Source organism: Theropithecus gelada, chromosome 14 (assembly GCF_003255815.1).
Source record: "Theropithecus gelada isolate Dixy chromosome 14, Tgel_1.0, whole genome shotgun sequence".
Lineage (NCBI taxonomy): Eukaryota > Metazoa > Chordata > Mammalia > Primates > Cercopithecidae > Theropithecus > Theropithecus gelada.
In genome coordinates this window covers 69,077,314-69,089,686 of record NC_037682.1, presented here as the reverse complement: position 1 = coordinate 69,089,686, position 12,373 = coordinate 69,077,314, and the positions used below count along the sequence as shown (strand labels likewise).

The 12,373-nt window shown below is 56.3% G+C and overlaps 1 protein-coding gene across 3 annotated transcripts in view; it reads right to left on the bottom strand.

Moving 5' to 3' along the window:
* CAPN5 (calpain 5) overlaps window positions 1–12,373 on the bottom strand; it is a 57,677-nt gene that overhangs the window by 3,015 nt on the left and 42,289 nt on the right. For all 3 annotated transcript variants that reach the window (XM_025357777.1, XM_025357778.1, XM_025357776.1), the window contains 9 exons: window positions 10,985–11,193; window positions 9,324–9,516; window positions 8,029–8,222; window positions 7,323–7,400; window positions 5,280–5,475; window positions 4,435–4,557; window positions 2,682–2,878; window positions 1,584–1,699; window positions 597–733 (listed from right to left, as the gene is read on the bottom strand). In XM_025357777.1, the coding sequence (XP_025213562.1) occupies window positions 597–733; window positions 1,584–1,699; window positions 2,682–2,878; window positions 4,435–4,557; window positions 5,280–5,475; window positions 7,323–7,400; window positions 8,029–8,222; window positions 9,324–9,516; window positions 10,985–11,193 (1,443 nt within the window). The remainder of the gene's footprint in view (window positions 1–596; window positions 734–1,583; window positions 1,700–2,681; window positions 2,879–4,434; window positions 4,558–5,279; window positions 5,476–7,322; window positions 7,401–8,028; window positions 8,223–9,323; window positions 9,517–10,984; window positions 11,194–12,373) is intronic.

The window sequence follows — 12,373 nt, the reverse complement described above, 5'->3', positions numbered from 1 at the left end:
CCAGTGGGACCCAGTGTTAAGAAAACTTGGATAGGCCACAGTGGCTCCCCCAGGGGGCCCCAAATGCTTGTTTACAGATGCTGTCTCATTGACAGAGATGCTGACCAAGGCCTGCGGGCCAGAGAGCTCCCTACTATTGAGTTCAGAATCATCATCCCCAGGCTACATCAGCCTGAGAGGAGAAGGAAGCCGAGCGAGGACACTGGCTTTCTATGCCCTGCCCCAGGCTCTTGGGAAATAGCCACACCCACCACACAGCGGCTCAGTGCCACTTTCCAGGTGGAGCCCCCATGGGGGAATGGGGGGACAGTTCCCAAAGCTGAGGGTGAGGTCAGCAGAGATGACTGCTGTCCCCAGTCAGGAGACTGACCCTGCTGGATCTCAGGACCACACCAACGAATCAAATTAACCCACCTACAGAGGGACCTTGGAGTGGCAAGAGAGCTCCCAAAGCCACACCAGGGGTCAGGGACAGACAGCTAGAGCCCAGCATGCCTGGGTCCCTGTCAGAGGGTCTTCCACCTGGGCTTGTCTCCGTGAGTGGGGAAGCCTCAGGCTGGGAGCCCAGGGGGTGGCCTCCGGAACCAGGGGCTCACCTGTACAGTGATGGGCTGGCTCAGCTTCTTGCGGTAGAAGATGCCTTTCACATTGTACTCTGGTGTGGAGGTGCCCTTCTGCACAGCCGAGCGGACTTTGTCCCCCTCACACTTGATGATTACGTAAGAGTTAGCCCCTAGGGAGAGGGAGTGGGAGATGGGGTGAGGGTGGGGCGGGGGCTGCGGCAGGGCCTGGATGGGACAGATATCTGCAGGTGAGATACCCACCTGGCTCAGTTATTCAGATGGAGAGACTGGAGCCTGACCCACCTCAAGGCCCCTTCGTTTCCAGAGACAGGCTGGCCAGCAGCGGTGCACTGGCCATCTCCAGCCTCCAGAGCTTTACCCACACTGCTCCCTCTGCCCGGAGCACCTTTCTCCCTTACCCCCTTTCATCAGGCTTTGTATCTTCTCAGCTTGGAAAAAGGCTACTCCCATGGCCGGGCGCGGTGGCTCAAGCCTGTAATCCCAGCACTTTGGGAGGCCGAGATGGGCAGATCACAAGGTCAGGAGATCGAGACCATCCTGGCTAACCTGGTGAAACCCCGTCTCTACTAAAAAAAAAATACAAAACACTAGCCGGGCGAGGTGGCGGGCGCCTGTAGTCCCAGCTACTTGGGAGGCTGAGGCAGGAGAATGGCGTGAACCCGGGAGGCGGAGCTTGCAGTGAGCCGAGATCCGGCCACTGCACTCCAGCCTGGGTGACAGAGCGAGACTCCGTCTCAAAAAAAAAAAAAAAAAGAAAGAAAAAGGCTACTCCCTCCAGGAAGCCTTTCCTGAGGTCTCCCTCCCAGCTGGAAGCCTCCTGAGAGCAGAAGGTAAACCTTTTCCTCTCTATGTGCCCAGCATCAGGCATCACCCCAGGAATGGCTGGGCCTGCAGTGCCTCTGCGAGCAGGAGAGCTCTGAGGCTGGTGTCCGTGCTGGCAGAGAGAGGCCATGGGGCAATTGGCAAGAGGGCCGGGGGACTTTCCCTGGAAGAGCTCACCTGTTGGGGAGTCCTTGAGGCCAGCAGCCCCCAGGACGTGTACCTGGGTCACCAGCTGGGGGTAGCCACAGAGGGAGCTCCAGCAGGTGTGTGGGGGCTCATCCAGGCGCAGTTCCCTGATATGGGGTGGCAGGGGAGAGGGGGGTGATAGAGAAGGGCCAGGAAGACAGGGGTGAAGAGGGGGTTCAGAAAGTGGGGAGGGAAGAAAAGCAGTATTAAGCCCAAATTTGATTTCATTTAGTCCTGGGCAAATTCCCATGAGCAGTCCCCACTTGTCCAAGCCCCAGGGGCTTCCTGCCCGATCCTTCCCCAGGGAAAAGGCAACTTGCTGAGCACCTTCTGTGTGCCAAGTCCTCCGCTGGCATTATGGGTGATTCCTAATCTCCACAAAGGCTATTATGATGCCCATTTCACAGCTGAGGAAGCAGCAGGCTCAGCCAGGTGAGGGCTTGCCCAACAGCTGGAAAGCTGGGGAGCCTGGGCCGGCAGAACCCTGAGCCGTCTGACTCCACAAGCTGCCTCCTGGGTCTGGCACGTGCGCAGAGCTCACCTGTCCTTCAGGGGACACCGAGCCTGGGCTATATATCACAGTGGAGAGCAGTGCGAGACACACAGGGTCAATGCCCCAGCAGGGACATAGAGGGCTTCAGCACTGGAGCCCAGAGCCACCCCCATGGGACAGGAAATTGTGGTGACAAGACCCAACCCTGGAACCAGGCAGGCTGGGTGACCCAGCCCAACTCCACCACTGGCTGCATGACCTCGGACAACCCTTCTAACCTCAGCCCCTGAATCTCATTGGTAAAGTGAGGGAGTCAGGCCTCCCGCTCAGGGATGCAAGAAGATCAAATGAGATGAGTGAAAGCTTCTCTGTCAACTGTAGAGTGCAGTGTACATACAAGAAGCTGTTCCTAGTCATGGCCAGGGATGCTGGGACAGGGGAACAAGGGAAGAGAAGGGAAGGAGATGGGCACTGGTATCAGCCCAGAGTGGCTGGAGGCCCAGAGACACTGAGCATCTCCGAGGCTGCAGGTTCCTGGTTGGCCCAGTGTGGACCTCACCTCCACCCACACTGGCCTCAAGCCAGCCCCCAAGTACCGGCAGTTGGAGGGCACATCAGTGAAGACTCGGAGCAGGAACTCGCCAGTGTAGCCTGGCTCGAAGGTGGTGGGGATGATGACATAGCGGCCCTCGGGCTGATCAGTGCGCAGGAAGACGCTGCGTGAGTTGATGTAAATGGAGCTGGCGGCCTTGTGCTGCAGGCTGTGCATGCGGTACTGGCGGTTCTCCTCTACCTGTGGGAGGTGGGAGGGGCTGGGCCACGCGGAGACACACCCTACAACACCCCGTCTCCCCCTCACCACCATGGAAGGGACGATGGAATCCCTTTATATGAAATGTCCAGAACAGGCAAATCTATAGAGACAGAAGTGGATTCGTGTTTGCAGGGCTGAAGGGAAGAGGTCAATGGGAGTGGGTGGTGATTGTTAAAGGGAGTGGGTTTCTTTCGGGGAGATGAAAACGTTCTATAATTGATTGTGGTGATGTTTGTACAAACTCTGATCACACAAAAGTCATAAGATTGTATACTTTACATGGCCAAATTGCATGCTCTGTGAATTATATCTCAATAAAAACTATTAAAGGAGGCTGGGCGCAGTGGCTCATGCCTATAATCCCAGAGCTTTGGGAGGCCAAGGTGGGAGGATCACTTGAAGCCAGATGTTCGAGGTCAGCATGGGTAACAAAGTGAGACCTCATCTCTACAAAAAACTTAAAAATTAGCCAGGCATGGTGGTGTTCACCTATAGTCCCAACTACTAGGGAGACTGAGGTGGGAGGATCGTTTGAGTTCAGGAATTTAAGACTGTAATGAGCTATGATGGCACCATTGCACTCTGGCCTGGGTGACAGAGCAAGACCCTGTCTCTTAAAAAAAAAAAAAAAATAGAGGGCAATAGGAATCCCCCTGGTAACAATGTCAGTGGGGTTTCTGACTCTAACAGCACAACCAAGTATCAGGATCTGCAGAGGTTACAGCACATGTCCATGAAGTGCCATCACCAGCTGCCAGGAACTGCCTGACAATCCCAAAACAAGTGTTCTGGTCACACTAGTGAAGATCACCACATGCCAAAGTCACAACAGTATGTCACAAGACACTAGCACACAACAAATGTACCAGCAGAAGGGTATAAACAAAGTGCCACAGCATGGCCAGGCGCATCAGACAACAAGGACTCAGCATGGACCCAGCCCCTGCAGGTCCCGGTGGCTTCACTCCGTTCTCAGGGTCTGACAGGCACATGGGGTCCCACCATGCTGACTGTCACCACACACTGGGCATTACAACATGTGGAAAGCCTCAGGTTCCAGGCCAGGGGGTGCAGCCAGGGGTGACCCCACGTGGCTGTGCTCAAGGATGCCTCCTCCTGGTGCCCAGCAAGGCCTCCAACGCAGGAAGGCTGAGGGGCTGCAAGGGGTCCTGAGCCCTGAGGGAGGAGCAGCGGGGGCCCAGCAGATACCCAGGGCCTCCCAGGGCCTGGCCCCAACCACCAGCAATCTTCCCCTTCCTCATCCGCCAAACATCCCAGGCCTGCGGGTCTTAGGCAGAAAGAAATCAGGCTGAGAGCTCCCACAGAAGCCAACCGTGGGCAGGCTGGGCCCTCTGTGAATATTCTAAATGGGGCCCATGCCACGGCATCCTCACAACGTTTGCCACGGTGGCCAGGGCGGCTGGGGCGATGGCAGTGACCAAGGTGTTCTAGAGTGTTCTTCCCCAGGTATGGGCAGTCCAAACTCCAGCTCCCTCCCTCTCCCCACCCACAGCAGGAAACCTGGCTGGCCTCACCTTGTAGATGTCAAAGCCAATGGCCAGGTTCTCGCCCTTGCCCTCCCGGCGCGTGGACCGCTTTGGCCGCTGCTGGATGCAGATCAGGACTTCATCTTCTGGCTTCTTGACATCGAAGATGTACTGCAGGTGTGGCCAAGGAGAGAGACGTGGCAGTGAGACCACGGCAGTGAGACCACGGCAGTGAGACCACGGCAGTGAGACCACGCCAGGGATGGGCTGGCTGGCTCCCGGAAGCTCAGATTCCAGAGCCTGAACCAGTCACAACACCTCTCTGTGCCTTGGTCCCTCTGCTGTGAGGTGGGCCCACCAATGCCTGCAACAGCTACCCTGCATGAAGGCCGGGGAAACCAATGCCATGCTGGGTCCTCTGCACAGAGCCTGGCACACAGGTGGTGCTCAACAGAGGCACATCTAAGACCAGGGCTAAGCAGTGCCATGGGTCAGACTGGGGAGGCTGTGGGGAGAGGCCCCGTGGGGAAGCCCAGCCCGGCCAAGTTCCCAGGAAGGGACAGAATTGTGCTGTTGTGGAAACAGGGGGCTGAGTCCCCGGCTCAGCCTCTAAGTGTCCCTGTAGCTCAGGACAAGACACCCAAATGTCCCTCAGAGCCATCCCTGGTTTCCTCATTTTTACCATCTGTAGGTCAGATTGTGAGGCTGGGGGCTTCATGACCCCCAGATGGGACCGATGTAACCCCATCTAACCCCCACTGTACAGACAGATTTGCTGAGGCCCAAGGAGGGACAGGGATTACCCAAGGTCGAACAGGAGTCCCTGGCAGGACAGTGGCAAAGCACCCCGCAGCTGCTGCAGGGGCAGGGTGGGGGTCCCTGAGAACACCCACCTGCGGGTTCTGGAAGAAGGTGTCCTTGTGGTTGATGCAGCCGCCACTGCGGTTCTGTCGCGGGTCCTCGTGCAGTGTCCAGGCGCCATGCAGCCGGGCCTCCTCCCACGTCTTGTGGATGCTCAGGTAGGATGTGTTGATCAGGCGGCACTTGATGATGTCCGTGAAGTACCGGCACACGTCCTCGAAGGTCATCCTGGATGTGGGGAGGGGCTGAGCAGGGTACCGCCCCCACACCTCTCCAGGCTCCTGGCCCCCCAGCCCAGCCACCTAATATGTCCATGTGGCCCAGACGTGAGAGAACACAGCTGGCTTTGAGAGGAGAGCTAAGCCCACACAAGGGCATGGGCATGGCATCGCATGGACCCTTAACCTCTTTTCTGACTTGTTTCCTCGCCTGTAAAATGGGGCTGAATCTAACAGCGGGTGCCCATCTCAGAGCTGGCGAAGGAATTAGGTAACGTAATCAAAGCAGGCAGTGCAACTCTCAGCAGACAGAGCACACGGGCAAACGCAGGCTGTTACTGTCGTGAATGGTGTTAATAACTACTGTCTGCTGCCCTCTACAGTTTATAAAGCACAGCTGCATCCACGATCTTCCATGGCTGTTGTGAGGCTTAAGTGGATGGTGGGAACCCCATGGTGAGCGTGCTGCAGTGGCCAGGGTGTTGCTATGGTCACTGCACACTGTGAACGCCTCCAGCGGGCTGGTGGGGGCAGGGGGTAGTGAATTAACTGTGAACATGTAAGAGAAAGGCCTTCGGAAGAAACTCTTTTTGAAGACAAGTAGTTCTGCTGTGTTTTTATCTGCTGACCCCTGAGCAAGACTGGCAAAGTGGCCTGGGTGGCCTTCTGCGGCAGCTGACCTGACACCTGCAGAAGGGCTCCTCATTGGGTGCCAGGACCGCTGCCATCTGCCCCTGGTCTGCCTGGGGGCCCCGAAAGAATTCAGCACACACAGGATGCCTGTACCCCTCCAGGAAGGGGCTGAGTTTACCTATCAGGTTCTGCTGAGGGGTGACACTGAGCCTGGCCCACATTCAGGACTCATGCAGGCTGGATGAATGCAGGATGAACCCTTATTACTACTGGGGTTTTTCTTTTTGTTTTTGAAACAGGGTCTTGCTCTTTTGCTCGGGATGGAGTGCAGTGGCGCGATCATGGCTCACTATAACCTCAACCTCCTGGGCTCAAGCAATCCTCCCACCTCAGCCTCCCGAGTAGCTGGGTCTACACAGGTACATCATCACACCCAGCTAATTTTTCATTTTTGTAGAGATGGGGTCCCACTATGCTGCCCAGGCTGGTCTCAAACTCCTGGCCTCAAGCAATCCTTCTACCTCGACCTCCCAAAGTGCTGGGATTACAGATATGAGCCACTGTACCCAGCCAATTACTGGGCTCTTGAAGCTGAGCTGCTGTCATCTTCCCAGCTCACCCATGTACCTACTTAGCTCCCCTCTCAAACCCAGCTGTGTTCTCTCACCTCGGTGCCACGTCTCCTTCCTTGCCCACCAAGGGCTACTCTATAACTCAAGTCTCAGCTTAGGAGCTAGCTCCTCTGGGAGCCTCTGCTACCTAATCTCAGAAATCAGGCTGCCAGAGGGCCCCTGGAGGCAGGCTGCAGGCAGGGCTTCCTGGAGAGGGACTGGGCATAGACCTAGTGCCCCTCGCCACACCACACTGCTGGTGCTGGACTGTGCTTCATATCACCTTACCCTTGCTGGGGAGATCCTGGTGGGCCCACCTCTTAGATGACTCCCTGACCTGCATGCCAAGGGCTCGGTCTGGGTGCCACAGCGGCTCCAGGATCCCTCAGTTTGGCAGAGGGGACTGTGGGGATCAAAGGGCCTGGTATTGCCCGAGTAATTTTACAGAGGAGGAAACAGGCTCTGAGACGGTGTGACTTGTCCATGGCCACACAGCAAGTTGATGATGAGGCATGCAGGAGAGGCCTGGCTCCTGACTCCCCACCTGGTGCTCCCCGCCAGGCCCGTGGGAAGCTCCCCCTCAGCCCCGGACGCCCAGGGCACACACACTCACCAGAACTCACCGTCGTCCTGCACCGTCACACCCATCTTCTCCCGCTCACTCTTGCTCACTTTCTGCCACTCCTCCGAGCTGGGGTGTGAGGGCCGGGGAGGAGAAAAGGAGCTGTCTAAGAGGCAGGCCCACCAGGATCTCTCTGGCAAAGGTGAGGAGGCCCGAGGGGCAGTCTTGCACCAGGCCTCCAGCGGCATGGTGTGGCCAGGGGCACTGGGGCCATGCCCAGCCCCTCTCCAGGAAGCCCTGCCTGCCTCCTCCCTCAAGGGACTGTGAGCTGCCACCATGCTGGGAGGTCTGGAAGCAAAGCTGCAGGCTGGGAGGAGGGGGGCGTGACCCCCAGTGAAGAAGGCTCCTTCACTTAGCACTTGGGCTCCACTCCCATCCTGGCTTCACCAGGACCATGAGCCAAGCACAGAGGGGTCCCCTATTTGCTCAGGGCTGTGGCCTCCCTCCCTGCTCCCGTCCCTCACCCATTCACCAAGCTGGTCTCTACACCCGCTACGGGTCAGTTCACCTCCAGCCCCAGGTCTTTCTTGTGCTCAATCCATCACCCCATACACCCACTCCAAAGTAATTCATTCCTAGTGTCATCCTCCCCCAGATCCTTCAAGGCCCAGCCCTGGTGCCACCTCCTCCAAGAAGCCCATTCGTCCTTGTCCAAGCCCTCATGCCCTGTGCCTGCACCCCCATCCCCAGGCCTCACGTGTCACTCCAGGGCCCATTCCACTCCCGCTCGCCCCAGGGGTTGCGTAGGCGGATCATGTCCAACTTCTCTGACTTGAAGAAGGCCAGTAGGCCGTGGCCCAGGCGCACCTTGCGCACATCAGTGACGGCATACGCATGGCCCTTTACCAGGCCGCACGCCAGGCGGGCCTCCATGTCAGCTGCTGTCACTGCCTGTGGAAGGACACAGTTGCTGAGAGAGGCAGGGCCACACTGGAACCCAGACCAGGGACTCAGGTGCTGGAGGGCCAGGAAGCCGCACGGGACCCACAGGATGGGACGGGAATTGCAGTCATGGGGCAGTGCTGTGTTCACAGACCTTTAACACCCCCAAGGGCAGCAGTCTCAGTAAAGGAAGGTACCCACAGTGGGTCAGCCCAGGGGAATGCTGGCGCAAATGTGCACTGGCTCGGCTGTTGTTAAATATTCCAGGAACTGTTAAGTATTCAGGAACATTGCTTTGTTTTTTGTTTTTGAGACGGAGTTTCGCTCTTGTTGCCCAGGCTGGAGTGCAATGGCACGATCTCAGCTCACCACTACCTCTTTCTCCCGGGTTCAAGCGATTCTCCAGCCTCAGCCTCCCGAGTAGCTGGGATTACAGGCATGCACCACCACCAGTAGCTGGGATTACAGGCATGCACCACCACTAATTTTGTATTTTTAGTAGAGATGGGGTTTCTCCATGTTGGTCAGGCTGGTCTCAAACTCAAACTCAAACTCTCAAATCTCAGGTAATCCGCCCACCTTGGCCTCCCAAAGTGCTGGGATTATAGGCACGAGCCACCGCACCCGCCAGGAATATTGTTAATAGTTGTTGCTAAACGTGGGCAGCTGGAAATCAGCCATGGTGGGAGTATTTACACCACAGTAATTAGCAAATGCTACAAATCAGGGCTTTTTACTTAGCTACAGAGGCAGTTTACCAGCACACCACAGGGTCTGCTAAACTTGGGTTCGAGCTTTGTTTTCCCTGGGCCTCAGCTTTCTCATCCAAAACATGAGCAATTAATCAAATCAGGACCACCCTCAGGTGCACAGACGTTCATAACTCAAGAGGATCAGAAAGAAGTTTTAGTTGAACAGTGCGGGAAAGGCTTTTCATAGCCTAGAGGGTCTGGGCAGGGGGTTGCACCTTCCAACTTCTCCCCTCCCCCACGAGGCTGAGGGTCTGGATACATAGGAACTGACCTGAGTGTGGGATGTCACAGTTGTCTCCCATCTCAGTCAGTGAGGGTGAAGGGGAGGGGCCGCCTCTGGGGCCTGCTGTGTTCTCACCTTGATGGAGGCACTGATGAGGCCGCCCCGGCTGTGCACTTTTAACATGCGCTCAAAGAGCTGGTTCCTCTTAGTCTCATCGCTGGCAAAGTCACCCTCGGTCAGGTCGATGGGCTCAGAAACACCACCCGTGAAGTCCACCAGTGCGTCTGCTGTGTTGCCTCCATCCAGCGCCTGGTAGCAGCCTGCCAGCCTGGGAAGCAATGTGGAAACACTTCCCAGCTCATGCTCCCCAGCCAGGCTGCATCCTTCCCCTCTATGAGGGAGGCTTTTGAAACTCAGAGGGGTCAGACAACCTGTTACAGTCACACAGCAGGCCACGGCGGAGCTAACACTAAAACCCAGTTCTTAACACTCAGGCCAACATACAAGGCTTAAATTCCCCTAAGTGGCTCAATTTTGAAAAATCAGCTGTCCCAAAAAAAAAAAAAAAAAGCAACTCTTTTCAAAAGTGCCAACAATGGTCGGGGTAAGGAAGGAGTCAGTGTTTAATGGGTATAGAGCTCCTGCGGGAATGATGAGAAGGTTCTGGGGATAGATAGTGGTGACGGCGCATGGCACTGTGATCATAATGAATGCCACTGAATTGTGTGTTTCCACATGGTTAAAATGAGAAGCATTATGTTTTGTATATTTTACCACAATGAAACTGTGTTCTTCAAAAAAACAAAAGACAACCAAAGCCCCTGGGTCGGCTCCTCTGGAGCGGGGAAGACAGGCGTGTATCCAGGCGGTGGAGACTCAGTGGCCACCAGGGGGCTGGCTTTCCTTTCTTAGGATTCAAAGTGGAAGCTGCCAATGTGTTTTCTTGGGTTTTTGATGTTGGGAGTTGTCTTTCTTTTTCCTGTCTCCCCCTTTCTCTTGTTCTCTGTCTGTCTCCCTCCTTGCCCCTGCCCCTACACACACAGGTTTCCAGCAAGATTGACAAATGGGCCTAGTAGGAGGAACCAGGGAGTGGCTCCCCTAGAGCTGGCAAGGCTGGCCTCTGACCCCACTGCCCCTCCTCCCTCCTCCCTCCTCCCTCCTGGCCTAGGCCTATCCCTGCCCCAAACGGCCTGGGCAGGCCACTCTTCCCCAGGGCTCCCCACTGCTCAGCAAAACTTCGCTTGTGCCCCTTCTATGCTGGGCTCTGTGCTGGGCACCGGGGACACAGAGGCAGAAGGCATGGAGCAGAAGGAGGGGTCAGCAAAGACAGAATGGACAGTCAGCCAGGCAGAGGTGGACAGTGGACAAGAGGGAGGCCCAGCAAGCGGGGAAGGCAGGCAAGCAGCCCACCCTGCACAACCAGGCCCAGCTCAGTTACCACTTCCCCAACCAAGGCCCCAGGCAGGGCGTGGCAGCATGAACCTTCGAGAATGGTCCTAAATGTGAGTGCTGCCTCTGCCCCCAGCTACCTACAGGATGTTGCCTGGGCCTCAGTCTTCTCCCTCTAAAATGGGAGTAACCAACATTCCTTTCCTTACAGGGCCCAGGCCTTCACCCCACCCAGCGCAGGCTCGGCTGACTATGCCCGCAGGCCTGGCGGTTGGGCCTGCTGCGTGCCTGCACCAGCCCCTCGCCTCTCTGTGCCTAAAGCCCTGGCTAAGGAAACACCATGAAGAGCCTATCCAGTGCCACCCCCGCCTGGACCTCCCACCTGCCTGCTTGCTGCTGGCACCTACTTGGCATAGGCCTTCTCCACCAGGGCACACCAGAACTCATTGCGGGAGTTGGAGTGGCAGTAGATGAGCTGGTTGTTGACTGTGGGCAGCCGGTCATCGATGACCACATCCACCCATTCCCCGAAGCGCCAGAAGTGGAAGTGGAAGATGCCCGCGTAGGCGTTGGGCTTTTCAGGGTCCCATTCCTGCTCTTTCCAGTCTGGGATGACCTGGGTGGGGGGAGTAGGGGATAGGATGGGGGGACACAGTGAGGGGATGGCTGGCTTCCTGAGGAAACGGGGGTGCGAGCTTCCCGTGAATCAGAACGGAAAGGAATACTGGGTTCAGGTTCCGACTCTGCCACAAGCCTGCGTGAGACCCAAGTGAATCCTCCCCATCTCCAGGCTCAGGTTCCCATCTCCGTGGGGCGTGGAGGCTCCCTGGGCCTCCTTCCAGCTGTGTTGTTCTCAGAGTGTGTGAGCTTCCCTTTCTCATGCCTCCCTGCAACCTTCCCCGAGACTTCTGTCTACATCTACCACCAGCTCCTGCCTAGTGACCAGCGCCACCATCCACCCATCCAGCCCACCCCAATGCTGGCAGTCCCCCTTGCTGCAGCCCCACTGGCTACTTCGCTTTCCCTCCCTCCATCAAATCAGGCCAATCTGAGCACCTCCATCCTCCTGACATCCATCTCCTCCTCTCCATCCTACTGGCACTACCCTGGCCCAATTCCCCATCTCCCCGCCCAGGGACACTGTAACAGGGTCTGCAGTTACATCTACTCTCGCCCCATACAGACCAACCCAGTCCTGTCACTTCCCTAGAAAATAAGACCCAAACTCTCAATGCACTCCCCCAGCCTCATTTCTCTGCCTCCCCCATGGCAGCCCCCATCCCTGCTCACTGCTCCAGGTTCTTCTTCCTCCTCTTTACCCAGTAGACTTCCATTTGTCCTTTAGTGTCCATCCTCTTCCTCCAAGAAGCCCTCCCTGACTTTTGAGATTAGGCCAGGACCCCTATCTCAGTCTCATGGCCCTTGGCAGCTCTCATCTGAGATACTTACCTTTACCAAGTTGTAATTAAGTAACTGTGTGACTTTGAGCTCAGTGTCTGATGTTATCACTGGAAAGTCAGTTCTCTGGGGGCAGGGCCATATAGGTCTCAGTCACTGCTATGCACCCAGCACCTAGCCCAGGGCCTGGCCCAGAGAGTATGTTTAGTAAACATGCATTGACTGAATGAATGAATTCAGAGACATTGATGGGGGACACTGAGACACTGATTTTATTACTTATGAATCATCTGGGAAATGCCTGTGACTACCACGAATTATCTCCATCTAATTATCACGATAACCTCTGAGTAGATGACTATTATCCAGTCCTACTTCACAGATGACAATACTCTGGC